At 46.3% G+C, this 14940-nt stretch overlaps 1 protein-coding gene across 3 annotated transcripts in view; it reads right to left on the bottom strand.

Annotated features, from left to right (window-relative positions):
• Positions 1 to 14940, bottom strand: part of SRGAP2 (SLIT-ROBO Rho GTPase activating protein 2) — a 109441-nt gene that overhangs the window by 5272 nt on the left and 89229 nt on the right. For all 3 annotated transcript variants that reach the window (XM_035901395.1, XM_009647854.2, XM_009647862.2), the window contains exons 14-20: positions 14783 to 14860; positions 12750 to 12884; positions 11305 to 11410; positions 9611 to 9835; positions 5745 to 5824; positions 1535 to 1715; positions 981 to 1127 (exon numbers count right to left, since the gene is read on the bottom strand). In XM_035901395.1, the coding sequence (XP_035757288.1) occupies positions 981 to 1127; positions 1535 to 1715; positions 5745 to 5824; positions 9611 to 9835; positions 11305 to 11410; positions 12750 to 12884; positions 14783 to 14860 (952 nt within the window). The remainder of the gene's footprint in view (positions 1 to 980; positions 1128 to 1534; positions 1716 to 5744; positions 5825 to 9610; positions 9836 to 11304; positions 11411 to 12749; positions 12885 to 14782; positions 14861 to 14940) is intronic.

Below are 14940 nucleotides of genomic sequence, written 5' to 3'. Positions count from 1 at the left end.
TATCATAAAAGAAAGCCCAAATCCCAAGCTGAAGCAGATTAACACGGCTTCACTGATATCAGTGGAGCTCTGCTGACTCCCATGAACTAAGGACCAGGCTCTGTGTAGGACATGACCAGGTCCCAATCTTTAAAAAAGGATGCATTTCTGTTAATGCCTTTCTAGACTACATTCTGTTAAATTAACTGAAGGTTAAAAATATCCACTCCCATAAAACTGTGATTATCATATTAAAACCTTCACTGCACATTTTTTTTAACACTAAGGAAATAATCAGAAAGATATGGGGGATAAGTCTGCTCCAGAATAACTAAATAACAGATCAAGAAATTTAGCCTGTTACTAGCTTAATCCCCCAGGTTTTTTTATTATGTTGAGCGTTGGCTAAAGTAACAATTTCTGGTTGAGGAGGTGAAGTTAGAGCAACAGGGAGGTGTGTTGTTTCGCTGCAAGCATATGGTTAGTAACCTAAGGTGAGAAGTGCCGGAGAAACGGAAGAAGGTTACGGGCAATGGCAGATGGTGGGGCTCCAGGTATGTCATTTAGCACAAAAGGTGACACTAGTTTCTGAAGAAATTGTCCCCCACCCCATAAACCAAAACATGTTAAATGTAAACGAGACGTCACAAATCACAGAACGGAACAAGGAACGGGAACACACGATTACAAGAAGTCACTCTGCTATTCCCCTCCCCTTCTCTGTGCGCTGAGCTTACAAAATAGGGCATATTTGGGAAAATGGGAACAGATGGCACCTTGGGGATAGGGAAGAGAAGCCAGTGGGATTTGAAACGAGCACTGGCCACACTGGTGACGGAGAGAGAGAGGACAGCAAAATGTGAGCAAGTTAGAAGAGGGGGAAGCGAGAGGATAATGGTGGCAGCGCTCGTTAGTTAACCTTTTTCAGGGAAGGAAATATTTTACTGGACTCATCACCAAGATCTTTACAGTTAAGTAAAATAATGCAAGGCTGTTCTTACTTGTTGATGTTTGCAAGGTAAATATCTGCGACGTGGCCCCCACTTGGGCAACTGGCACCAGCTCTAGCCGTCACTTTTTCTTCCGGTGGCTCAGAATTTATTTCTATTTCAGACTTCGGACTGGATCTTTCAGAGATACCATCCTCACTAGGAAGGAGGAGTGAAGGAAATCACAACCAAACCAGGACCAACAGCACTGAATTTGAAATACAGCACTGTATGTGAGCATACATACAGGACAACAGCACTAGGCTAGCATCTTTCTCTTAAGAATTAATACATATCTTTCAAACGAGAGCCTGATTTCTGGGAGCAACCTGGAGACCCCAGCTCTGCAACTTTACCAGGCTGGCAGCACCAGAACAATTTTTATATCACGCCTCCACATAGGTGGACACCTACGCCTCTGCGGAGCTCTGCTGGTTCCCTTCTGGCAGGGAAGGCTGACGGAGGAACTCTCCCCGCCTGGTGTCAACAGCTTGACACAAACACTCCATTCCACACCTGCGTTTTAAGCAAGCCCATCTTGCAGATGGGCTTAAAGTGTAACATACGTGTCTTGAACGACGATATACTGATGAGGAATAAGGCCGTCAATTCCATTGTGGCGTCCCTCCCACCAGTCATCTGAGGCCCGCTGATAGAGTAAGAGAGAAGCTCCTTTTTTAAAGGACAGCTCTCGTGCAGTCCTGCCAATGTAGTCGAACTTCGCTATTGCTTCTATGGGCTCACACTCTAGGAGATAGAAGGGAATAAACAATAATTCACTAAACACTTGGGCTCAGGTAAGTATTCAACAGTTTAAACCTACCATAACACAGCTTATGATGAGAGCATGGAAGAGGATAAAGTGTTGCTTCGTAAGGCAGCAGAGGGTTGAAGCAGTAGGATTCAGAGGGGAAGCCCTATCACATGAGGATGTTGCAATTTCAGCATTTACCTCATCTCTACGTGGTGGACGCATTCATCTTTTCCAAGTCATAAACCCACTTCTAGCGGTTCAAGTGTACAAAGATGGAAGCGGCAATGGCAAAATTAGTATCTCATTAAAATAAAAAAAAAAAATAATTTCAAAGCTGGGTAGCAATCAGGCACGCTCCAGATAAAAATCTGCCTATGGTAGATGGCTTTCTTAAAGGCAGCTAAATTAAACCTCCTGGGCAGGCAAGCAGGAGTTGTTATTAGCGTTTAGGGAGGGAAACAGCCTCTGACTCCAAGCTGCTTCAGAAATAAAGCGTCTATTCAGAAAGAAATTTCTGCTGCCTGTGAGGTTCACCTGACCCAGGAGACCGGATTCTGGCACCGTGGGAGGCCGTGCTATTCATCGAGCTGTCATGGAAGCGAACGAAAACATTCGGTGCCTCCACCGCTGCGGCTCGTGCAGCGATCAGGAGAGCAAGCGGCTCCCCCGGGCTCCGTACGGCTGGGCTGCACCGTGCACGCCGAGCACAGCGGCGCTGCGCTTGGAGCTGCACAACGTCCTCCGGATCCAACTGCTCCTGCTTGAAAAGCTCACAGAAGAACGCCAGCCATGCTGTGTCTGCAACCAGCCACTAATCCAGGTCCCTGCAGGACTCTGATATTATACAGAGGGACAATGCGGGCATTTAGACACTCGGGAAAAGCAGTATGAAATTCATGTGGATTATTCTTAAGACTTAGAAAAATCTGCCATTGGTTGAGTCTAACTATATATTACGCCAACTCCCAATTCTAGGCAGGGATCAGGGGAACAGAGATGAGCTCAATCACGCAGCCCCGGTGGACTTCGGCCTCTAATTACTTTAAAGGAGCTTTAACACCGCCAAGCGGTCCATGGAAATCGAGTTCTTTCCTGGAGAAATGCGGTTCCTCTTCCTGGACAAGGAAAGCTATGCCATTTCATACTGCATCACGGGAAGCTTCTACAGTGCAAGAGCCAGCCAAAAAGGACAGGAAGGCCAAACACAAGCCACAGCTTTTACAGGTATTCCTTGGGAGAGCATAAATTCAGGAATTAGGTCTCCAAGGCTGCCCCCATAGGCAGGCGAGGGAGTAGCTGGGCTTGAGAAAAGACATCGTGTAAATCCCTGTGAGCGAGCAGATGCCGCAGCAGCGCCGTTGCCTGCGCCCGTCTGAGGGAGCGGAGCAGGAGCATCCCCCAAAGAGCCCCACCAGCTCCGCAGCACGAAGGGACCGAGCGCTAGGGGCCATCAGCAACAGGACCTGCTAGATCGACCCCCGCCAACAATTCATTTCTCCATTACTAAGCCAGACAGCTCAGAATTTTGTCAAATCACACGTTTCAGGTAAGCCTGTGGTCAGCCCCACACGAATCCCATTATCAGCCCTCAGCAGCCAGCAAAGAGATCGGCGAGGGTGAGAAAAGCCTGGCCCATGCCTGCAGCTTGCGAGAGCCGCCTGGCTCCAGACTCCCCGAAGCACACGGTTATCTGGTTTTGGCTCCGTCTTTCCTCTTGCTTGTTTTGCCTCTGGAACCAGCTTCTTCCTAACACTAAAAAACCCAATAATGCTGGGTTTTGGTGTCCCCCTCCATTTACGAAGGGGACAGGAGTGTGGTTTTGTAAATTCCGCCCGTTTCATTAGGAAGTGTTTATTGTTCCAGATGAGAGCGGCACTCAGGTTTCTTATGTTTCCAATTTGCTTTTTAGGACTCTGGCTTTTGTCCAGAGAAGTGATTTTAGACTCTAATTTCCAGTAGCTTTTTCCTGCTACACTTAGGCTCAGAGACGAAAGTTGTGCGAATAAAGAGTTTGGCTAAGCCAAACAGTTACCCTTGCCAGTCTGACAGCCCGGGCAGGAGAGCAGCAGTGCAAAATCTTTCCACCCCCCCCCCCACCCCAAAACTGAATCTTTCCTTCAACGAAGATGGCTGTGATGATGGCTTTAATTTGCGAGGACTAGTGCCAGCCTCATGGAAGAGCCAAAGGAGCCTGGCCACATCTAAAGACTTAAAGAGCGCGAAAAACCTAAGAACACCCGGTCCCCCTGAGCCGTGGAGTTTTACGCTGCACTTCTGACAAGCACGCCTGAGGTGTGATGCTGCACAGCTCCATCAGGAGGACGTGAGACTCCTTAGTTCACCAGACCTTGCTGCTCCCTCAAAAAGATACGAGGCCCAGCTCCCTCCTCTGCTTTGGTGCCAAACGCTCCCTCCCAAACGCTTCCTATGGAATATTCCGTGTAGGTTGCAGAACTCCATCCAAAACGCCTCCAAATTTTACCTTGCTCAGGGGCCCCACACAATCTAGTTCCAGAGGCTGTAAAACAGTGTCCTTCTCTAATCTCTAACTGCTCGTTTTCCCATCGCTGTGCCCTCCCAGCTACACAAGCAATCACAAAGTCCCATGTAGAAACAACCCAAGTACACCCCACGGTGTGTCAGCCTGCAGGCTTTAATCCCAGGCTTTACAGATGTGGGAAGAGTTAGCCTTTCCTTCGTTACAGCAATTAAATTGCTCCTTCTTGAGGTACAAACTCAAAAAGGACATGTTTCCATGCATTTTTAAGAAGCTAACACTTTTCAGAAAGAACACTCTGTTCAAGACAGCCAGCGAACCCATGGGTCATTCCCACAGGCTTTGTGTTTCCTCCCAACAACCTTGGTGAGGAGTCGCTGTGAGAGTGCTTGACCTTGCTGAGGGAGAACTGATTTTCCAGCGTTTCCTTTGTTATTGGTGTGTGAACACCATGAAGCCAGCAGGAGCACAGCAACGCCATGGGAAAGGTTTGTTAGGCAACCGCTGGAGGAAAGCGAGCAAAAAGCAGCACAGAAGCACATGGCAGGGCTATCGAGCAAATTCTTAGAGACCAGCTCAAAGAGGATGCCACCTAATTTTAAGGGAATGCCACCTTCCTCCCACCTTTACAACCAAGGCCATCACAAGTAAAACCACTGCAGAACTTAAACAATCACAAGGGGCCAAAACCCAGGAATAAAACCATATTCTGTCCTGGTTTGGTCAGCCTGTTTCACATGCTGGTCAGTATTCTGGGGATCACTGTTTCACATCAGTAAGGTAAAATCTTTTCCTCTGGTCTGGATGGAGCTCACGTGCAGCTGTTCCCCATCGCAGAAAGAGGCTTTGGAAGTATCAACAACAGACACTCCAAGACCGCGGTGTCACCTTTTCCTTAGGAAAGATCATGAAATTCTCAGCGTTGGCACCCTTTTTTTCACTGATCAGACAAAAGGGTAACAGAGTTTGCCAAAGACAATCCAAAAAATTAGAGAGGCCCGCAGGACTCTCAAGCCTAAAACCTAGCTCCTGGTGGAAGACAAACAGGTTTGGATTTTATTTTGCTTGCTTCCTTAAAGCAGAAGCACTGGCGCTTACGGCACTCAACTCCCTTGCCAAAGGTACCGAAAGGGGAGATGCCTGGCACAGGCAGAGGGGAGTGGGAGCACATGCTGACACATATCCAGCCTTTGGCTCCACGCTTCCCCCATGACTTCCAACTCTAGGGTACAGATGAGCTCAAGTAGTCGTGCAAGTACAGAGTGTGCCCAGGCCTGCCGCTAAGATAAGATAGTCTTGAAAAAGGGATACTTTAAAAATAGTCAGGTACCTTCTGAAGATTCCTGTTGATTCCATACCTCTTTACTTTTTGGCATCAAATGCTGTATGCGGTGTTTCAACTGACTACTCTGATTTAGACTCCACTTTGGATCTAACATCAAACTTTATTGCAAGGCACTAACTTCTCTGTCTCCCCCGCAGCGGGCTGCACCAGTTAACCGAGAAGTTAATAGACTTTGCATACCATCATCACTGGTGTGGTGTTCAGCCGTAACGTCCTGAACGGAGTCTTCTGTTGAGGCTCGCTCTCCGTGAGGACTTTCACTACAACAGAAGGAAATAGAGAAGATGCTTTACACTGGTAGAAATTCAGTTTCCTCACCTACAACAATCAGAGATAACTTAACTAGATAACTGACAGAGATAACTTAGACTGGATCTAAGGAAGAAATTCTTTCCAGTGAGGGTGGTGAAACCCTGGCAGGGGTTGCCCAGAGAGGGGGTGGAGGCCCCATCCCTGGGAACATTCCAGGCCAGGTTGGACGGGGCTGGGAGCAACCTGATGTGGTTCAAGGTGTCCCTGCTCCTGCAGGGGGGTTGGGCTGGGTGACCTCTAGGGGTCCCTTCCAACCCAAACCATTCTGTGATTCTAACTAGGAACATCCACATGGGAAGTCAGTATCTAGGTTCCACTGTGACAGACACTTTGCAGATGCACTTGCACACAGCATGTCTAAAAATCAAGCTAAGTTCTTATTTGATCAAGCAAACCAAACATCTTTGTTAACCTTCCTGTATGCTATCAGGAAAGTCCAACTTCAGATCTTAGAGCCCGGACCTCTGGAGATGTTCAGAAGTCAGATAGCAGTGGCATGTTCATTCTAGCTCCCCTCTGCCGTGCCAGAATCAGTCCCTCAGCTGTATTCTCCATTGCTCTAATTAGCTCATTAGATGACTGATGAGATAGCTGCCATTTCCTGGGGGAAATTATTTCTCAATTCATAATGATATTTCCAGGTTTGAGTTTGTCATCTCTCTCCTTCCCTTTTATCACAATCTTAAACCGTCCCATTCATTTCACCGAACGACTCCCATAGCCAGATTAATTGCCTGGAATCTTTATTTACAGATCACCTAAACCACCAAGAGTACTCATTTCTGTTTTGCATGAAGAAAAGCTTTGAAAGGCTCCATAGACAACAAGTGGCAACCAAAAGGTTATGTTTTTGTAAGCAGCTACACGAGCCGCTCCCTCAGGACAGGAGCAGAAAGGAAACTGGAAGAGGATCCGTTGCCTCTCCCAGGCAGCTCCGCAGAGATGCTGCCAGCTGGCAGCGCTGCCTGCCCGGCCTGCTCGTCTCCCAAGAAAAAAAAAAATGCTCACTCCTCATCTTACCAGACGCTGTTGCTAAAGACAAAACGCCTTTGCTGCGCTCTCTAGCACGCTGTAGCTCGTTAGAAGCGATTTTTAGTTCTCTTCACACAGTAATAACGTCATCCCTCGTTTTGGCCTTGCAATGGTTAAAGTAAGTCATCATGGATGTAAAGTAAGTGATCTCGGATGTAAAGTAAGTGATCTCGGATGTAAAGTGTCCTGCCTTTGGTAATCTACCTCCTATACTCTTTTGAAGGAGAGAAAAAAAAAGACAAAGGGGAAGGGGTAAAATGTTTGGATAATTCTGGCGTCTCACTATGCTTAATCCACACGATGCGAAGCTGCCCCACCATCTTCTGAGTCAGTACCTCTGGAATCAACCTTTCCCATCCTTTGCAAAGCCTTTGTGCTACTTAATAAAGTTCACAGAAGAATTTAAGCCAAATGGAGGGCCCAAGAGGAACGCAGCATTGAGGGCTAAAGTTTCATGCGGACTGTGAAGTAATGTCGCGTACAGCCAACGCTGAAGATCCAAATACTGCACCAGGACCACGTGCCTCTTCCTATCCGTGCCTCCAAGAGCACTTTCCACCAAAAAACCTGCCCTTGCTGCAGACTCAGTCTCTGTCACGTGAGCCCCGGGATGCCGCAGCGGTTAGGGCTAGGCTGCTGGGTTTCACCCCGAGGACTCCGAAAGTGCAAGCAATATATACCGCCAGAGGAACGCAATGCAAGTTGAGCATCTGCAAGCTATCTTCTTCCCTGCGATTCCGATGGTCTCACTTGCCGGTATGCAGGACTCCCCAACTCTCCCCATGCTTCTCCTCGTGCAGTCTCAGACGGACAGACAGATGCAGCACGGTCCTAGGCTTGGCTCAAAGGCAGTATTTCAAAGATGCCTGCAGCACAGCCCTGAATTCGTCATAAACTCTGAACCTTGCCCTGCCCTCCTCTGCCCGAGGCAAGCCGTTTCAAAGCTCCTCGGCAGCTGGCGACTCGAAGCGAGCGCCGCTGCAGCGAGAGCGCAGGCACGGAGGCGCGGAGCACGCGAGCCGTGGCGCTGAGCCCGGGCAGCCTCCACGCCAAAGCACCGCCTGCGAGCTCCCCGGAACAAAGACATCTCAGCCCAGTGAAGTGGCACCAGGGTATCACAGACGTAGCGGGCTCCATTCCCCGATGAATCAGCTCAACGACAAGGATTCACTCTGCTGCTTGCACGCTTTGCGGTGAGGAGCCCTGTGGGCAGTAACTAACAACTATCTAAATACCAGGGCTATGAGAAGGCTTGAATGGGAACCAGATGCTTCTTCCTGGCTTCAAGCAGTCTCCCTTGCTTGCTTCTACCCTTCTCTGCTTAATAGGGTCTCAGGTCAGGGTGGTTAGGAAGGGCAATGAAGAAAAACCAAACACCTTCAGAAAACTGATATTAACTTCCAGGACATCTTGCCTCCTACATACTCAGGTCAAGCATCACCCATGCTGAGTGTACCAAACATTTCACATTTTTATTCCCTTCACCTTATGGGACAAAACATAAGAAGTTTCAGTTGAACGTGAGGAAGAACTTCTTTCCTTTGAGGGTGCCCGAGCCCTGGCCCAGGCTGCCCAGGGGGGCTGTGGAGTCTCCTCCTCTGGAGATATTCAACCCCCGCCTGGACGCTGTCCTGTGATTCTGTGAAAACCTCTTGTCAAAGTTAACGCGTTTCCTTAAGGTCATAAAGATTCTTCCATTTTTTCCCCCTACCATTCTTTCACATATAACATCAGCTAAAAACATCAGAGCGAAGGGTAGAATGAACAGAATTTCCACCAGAGGCTCTGGCAAGTCTTCTGCATGCAGCAGTTAGCATAGAGGAGCCTCTCCTCACCGCACGTACGCGGAGTGAGCCGATAGTTAAAGCGACTCTGAAACAAGTCAGGGAAACAAGGCTAGCTCTGTCACCAGAGTGACTTCATTTAAAAAATGTATTTATTTTAGTATATGAAAATAATCATTTGCATTCCTGGGACACTGGAGGAGGGAAGGAGCGGAGGGGGGGAAGCAGGACACAATTTAACATTCCTCATTTTCAGAGAGAGAGATCAGCTTGGCCAGTAGGAAAGAAAACACCTCCTTTCCTTCCCCCACTCCCCAACCTTCCACCCCAGATGACAGGAGCCGCTCTGGCTGAATTGCTTCCAGATGTGGCTTTCAGACTGAACACGCGGCCGGGCCTCTTGAGCTTTAAGCTGGATGGAAACGGTGATTTTGCATTCCTCCCTCTTCCCTCCCCCATCACCAGTGCTGCCCTGAAATTAAACCGTGCCACAGCTTTCTAGGTTCAGTTGCAAGTGACCCCTGCATCTGAAGCAAAGGCACTCGAGACAAGCAGGAAAAAAAAAAAAAGGCAAAAGCAGGAGGAAAAAAAGACAAAAAAGAGGAAAAAAAAAACCCAACTGATTTTGGCTGCTACCTTACCAGAACATCCAAGAAAATCCCTACACAACCTTGCCCTTCAAGATAAGTGAGATAGGCTTGACAACTTGAACAGCGACCTTCTACCAGCTTATTCCTTTCAAGTTGATGACTCTCCAGAGATACCAGAGCCATCTTCTCTTCCATAAAACAGATTTTTGAAAGGCTGGGCCAGATGCTTGAATCCAGAATTAGACAACGCAGAATGCATGACTGTAGCATGCTAATCCGTAAATAAATATCCACCCGTTCGTTTTCCCCTCAGCCATATCTATCATACCAGTAATCCTCGGTGTTTCCACCTCCGCTGTAGACTGGACCCTCCAGCTCCCTTGGTCCCGGGAAGATATTCTCATGTTGGATGATGATGGTTTTGATCAATTCATTGACATGAGCTTGGCAAGAGACTTGATCATGACCTTCAGGCACAGACATCAGTGTTGGCCCAAAGCAGATGGCTAAATTGTAGGGATCCATCATGTTCTCTTCACTGAACTGAGATAAACTGCAAAAGACACAAGTGGGGAGGAGGGTTAACGGCAGAAAACAACATTATCATCATCAGCAGCAGCAGCTGATGGAGAACACACAGCTAGGCTGGGAAGGTCTGCTTTGGGCTTTCCGCTGTTTAAAGCTGATCAGCTAGGACATGAATTTTCTGGGTCCATGTAAAAAATGAGATACTGATGGCATTTACAGCGAAATGCAACAGAAACCCCAGAAGGGAGTTGCAAAGCTCGAGACTACGCAAAAAGTCTTGGGTGCTGACTTTACAAGGGGAGGACATTCTTCTTTAATTTTAGTCTTTAATTGTTCTGTATTATTGCTGCTCATAGCCCAGCACTCAACAGCAGAGTTGTATCAGGTCCTCTCTGCCTAAATGCACGTGATCAAGCGTGCCGAGCATTACAACCTTTCTCCAAGGCCCAGGAGCTTCTCCAGTGGGCCCTTTTCAGGACTCTTCTTCAGGATATCCCAGCAAATCTGAGTCTTATAGTTTCTACATGGTGCCTTTTTTTTAAAACACAATTTCTATCTGACTATATTTTGACTCAAACCTACAAATTTACGCCTTTCAGATACCAATTAGAGATTGAACAGAAAACTAAGTTCCAACACAATTCCCCTTGAAACTCCCCATTTTCTAGATCACTGCCTGGAATAATTAAAAGCTACTGAGACTGGAAAGTCACACATTTCAGTGACTCCAGGAGCAACATCTGTAAAACAACCCTCTGCTTTCCAAAGAGGAATAACCACTTGCATATATGAATAGGTTTAGTGAACGTCCTGCTCCATTTTAATACAAATCTTTTAGAAAAACCTCAAACCCTAACAATATCTCATTTTAATGTAAGGATTAAGATGTTCATCAAAAGCAGCTGATGAACTGGAGCTTTACAAAAGCAGACAGTAAGCCTTGGATCTCTGTCAGGTCAAAATACTGTCTTACAGTTGTATTTGTCTTTCACCTAAATGGTATTCAAAGGGCTTTGACAATGTATATATAACCCTTCTGGTTAGGACATTTTTCCTTCATGCTACATCAGGTATCAAGACCATGCACTGGAGGAAGGTCTTGACTCCTTGATGCCAAGCTATCCAGTGAACCAGCCAGATGCAGTGGAATGTTTTAAAAAAATACTCACTCCCCACCATTCACACTACTTAGTACATAGTGTTCCGTGCTGGTGTGGAACCCCGTTTCCGACTCTTTCAGTATCACTTTTTCCTTGGATTACCAGCACATCAGTCACCTCCATTTCTGGAACTCCTTTGAGATTGCATTCCTATCATTGGGATGAATTTCAGCCCCATGAAAAGCCCAGGACGGCAGATGCCATAGCAGGCTACTGTAGCATTTTTACCTTGACCTGCTGCTCAGATCACACGCAATGTTAAGGCTGGTTCTGCCATTTATCATGTTTATATCAAGTCCTACAGCAGGGCCATGGTGCTCTCAAGGATACTCACTGGCTGAGGAATGCAAAGAGGTATCTCATTACAATCAGAGTGGTCTTCGGCAGGTTCAGAAGCACTTTCCGGATGTGGAGCGCTCTCTCTTGTAAATTATCCATTGCTGAAAGGAAGAAAGGGCACCAGAGTCATCGTGTCACCATACCCACAACTTGCCACTGAGTCCAAATACAACCAGTATACCATGATGTTCCCTGTGCAAGCTATGACGAAGGGCAGCCAGCAGAGCAGCAGCAGGAGGAAGGAAGGGTCTGCCCATTTTCCAGATCCTCCAGCGCTGCCCGGCATGAGAACGCAGAAGCTGCAGAACCTGCTGGTGAAGCCTTTGACAATGAAGGTCCCTGAACACATGAAACTTCACTGCAAGTTCCTTCCTAGCGTGGGAGCACTGGATGTCATCTGTTTCAATAGTTCTGGCACAATAGCTCATTCAAGTTTGCTCAGAAAGGTGGGTGTTTAAAAAAGGAATTGTATAACACTCAAAGGAAAATTAACATAGTTAAAGGGTGAGGCAAAAAGCTCTGTGTGCAGCAGCCTACTGAGAAATAAGTGGGCAGCATAAATCATCTCAGAAGGGAGAACTTATTTGGAAGCAGATTTTCCTTTTCATATAATGTGAATTCAGCTCTGTAAATGCATTTATCAGGAGAAGAAAACCACGAGCCATTTTAGAAGCAGTTATCTTCTGCTTTACTTCAAAGGCTGCCACTGCAAAGGCCATTTCACTACTCAGACAATAGAATCATTCTTCGATTCTGAAGGACATGGCAATAGCCAGGCCATTTAAAATGAGGTTGTTCACATACAAAAAAACACAAACAACCCTCTGCCCACGAGAACCACCTTTAGAAACCATCAGAAATGCTAACAACTGGCCTGTGACTGCCTTCATGATTGATATTCTTTAACAGGAGTCATTGGATGGCCCCTCATGGTGATGAAGCTAAAAGGTGTGTGACTACTGCCTTGCCAGCTAAGGAGAACAGGCAGCAGCACGGCAGGCACACGGGCAGTGCGTATCTATCAGCAGAGAAACCCTGCTGGCGATCCCTGCTTCTGAGAGGGCATTTCTGACACCTTCTCATGAGAGGCCTTAAAGATTATTTTTCCCAAGCAGAGGGTTTTGTTTTATTCTGTTTTTAAAGAATGCTGTCGTAAAGCACTGTCTCAGAAAAATCCATGACACAGCCCTTAAAATCTATTCATTTCTATCTTCTTGCTCATTCATAAAAAAATTGCTATCAGAATAAGGATGGCTGTAAGCAGGTAAATGCCCAGACTCTGGGTAATAGAGATTAGGGTACCAGTGCAACACAAACCCAATCAAGTAACTGTAAAAAGATTATTTTGGATCCAGGAAAAAGGGGGAGGGGAAGAGAGGAAAGCGGAGGATGAGATTGGAGAAATTAATCCTATTTCTTTTCAGATTTTCATATACTTACTGACACAGGCAATCAGATCATGAAAGATATCCTTGGGGAACAGAGGGTGCTCCAACCCTCGAAAATACAGCTTCAGTACTCCTGCTATTGAATCCATGTCATGGTCATTCTGGTCCCCAGCCAATGGATCTTCCCCTTCATCACAAGCAAAGAAAAACAGGCAAGAAAAAGTCACAATACTGCAGAAAAGAATCAGACTGGAAGGATGCACCTCAGCTGGAGAAAAAGATTTATGCAGCACGAAGTTAATCCCACCTACTCCAACCAGCGTGAGTTGAGAGGGATCTCTCCTGTGCATCGCAGTCGAGAAGGGAAGCCTCTAGCAGCAATCTCAGGAGACCTGGGACAGCTTTCTATCAAGCAGATGACAACCTGACACCGGAGCACCTGGCTCACGCCCACGGAGGGTGGTGTTGCTCCTAGAGCAGTAGTAACACTTCCAGGCTCTGTGCTCCAGATATTTTGGTAGGGTGCAAACTTCACAGATCCTCCACGGAGGTGAAGATTACACCAGGAGTGGGTCTTTATGCAAACTCACAACTGAAGCTAAGGTGGGTTCGGTGCACACGCAAGGGGCCACTGAGCATCGTGCCCTTGGCTCAGCAGGATGCAGGCATCCTGTGTTGAATTGGGCGGGGGACGGGACAGGAGAGAAAATTTGTCACTGCAGATATGCCACAGTTTGTCTGTATTACAAACGAAAAGATGCCCGCTTGAGGAGTTGTTCCCTAGGGAAAACTCCCTATCAGATATAATTAGATTTGATGATGGGGCAATCCTCAGATTGAAGCTATATATATCCATTATGCGACTGAAATTACCAAAGCTTGCCTATTATCTTAATAACACACAGGATAATAAATGGGCCAACTACAAAACAGAGCATCATCCTTGATATTAACTGCCACCAAGGGTTCTGGATGAACTAATAAACTGCAGAGACATTATTGTTAACTTTGTCAGTTCTGTATATCATATGCTTTAGAGAGACAAGTGAGATGAATTAAAAAAAACCACCTATTTATTTCTGCATGAGTGCTGGAACAACTGGCTATTTTCCCAAGATGACTGGTATTTCCTTCATTTAAAAAAAGGTCTTTCAGCCTATAATACACATTTCTGCTTCCTCTGTTCTTGAGGACTTTAATTCTCAGGTAGATGGAGATGCAGACAGGTGAAACTAGACGTCGTGTTTCATACACGCTGTCCATGAAATGCCTCTCTTCCCAAAAGCAGAATAAACTTGCTACGCCTAAGTAATTACTGCTTGTCTCTTCCACCAGCAAGCATAGAAACACACTAACTGTATTCTTTGAGAGTGATGTATTCAGGGAATTAACATGAGCCCTGTCGTTTCCAGTGACCCAAGCCAGCCCGGGGAGACGGGCTGCAAGGGCTGCTTGAGGAGCAAGCTCTTCCCAACCTGCTCTGCTAGGGAGAGCAGCCCAGCTAGAAGCTGATGAGTCAGGAGGCTCCCAGCCGTTCTTTGCCTTTGTATGGAATGGTTCTTCACTTAGAAAATCAAATCTATTAAAAGCTATGTCAAGTTAGCAGTGTCTTGAAATTTACTTTCTCATTTGCTGATATTTAGAATAAATGTAGCCAAGCTGTGCCTCGAGAACATGGAAAACACAGAATTTCATCCTCTAGCAGCCAGCCTACTCAGAAAGAGCTGGGGGGAAGAGGGCAGGAAAATGCAGTTACACCCAATAATGAAATTCTTTATGTCCTTTAGTGCTACAAATAATCAAGAAACTACCAGACATGAGAGGAGATTGAATTCAGACTATTTATTATACAGACACTCTATAAGATATAAAACGTAACGCCAAAAAAATGAGTATTCCAGGTTAATGAGCACTAGGAAAAGTGTTTGGGCTTGCCTCACTTAGCAAACAAAAAAAAAAAAAAAAAAAAAAAAAAAAAAAAAAAATCAAAGGAACCAAATATAGCAAGTTGCATTCAAACCACACCATTTCAGAACATTTAAACAAATTAATATGTTTGGCAATGATTTCTGAGATACTCCTTACCTCTCTCAAATGCATTTTTTATGTCATTTACTTCGACTTGTGACCCAGACACCCTGAATATCCCTTCATGCTGCAAACCTGTAAGACAGTAAGAGACACTGATTAACAGTGAGAAAAGATAAGCTGGCACCTTCACCAGCTACAGCATAAATGATAAA

Source organism: Egretta garzetta, unplaced genomic scaffold (assembly GCF_000687185.1).
Source record: "Egretta garzetta isolate BGI_Z169 unplaced genomic scaffold, ASM68718v1 scaffold640, whole genome shotgun sequence".
Taxonomy (NCBI): Eukaryota; Metazoa; Chordata; class Aves; order Pelecaniformes; family Ardeidae; genus Egretta; species Egretta garzetta.
This window is presented reverse-complemented; position numbering and strand designations above follow the sequence as displayed.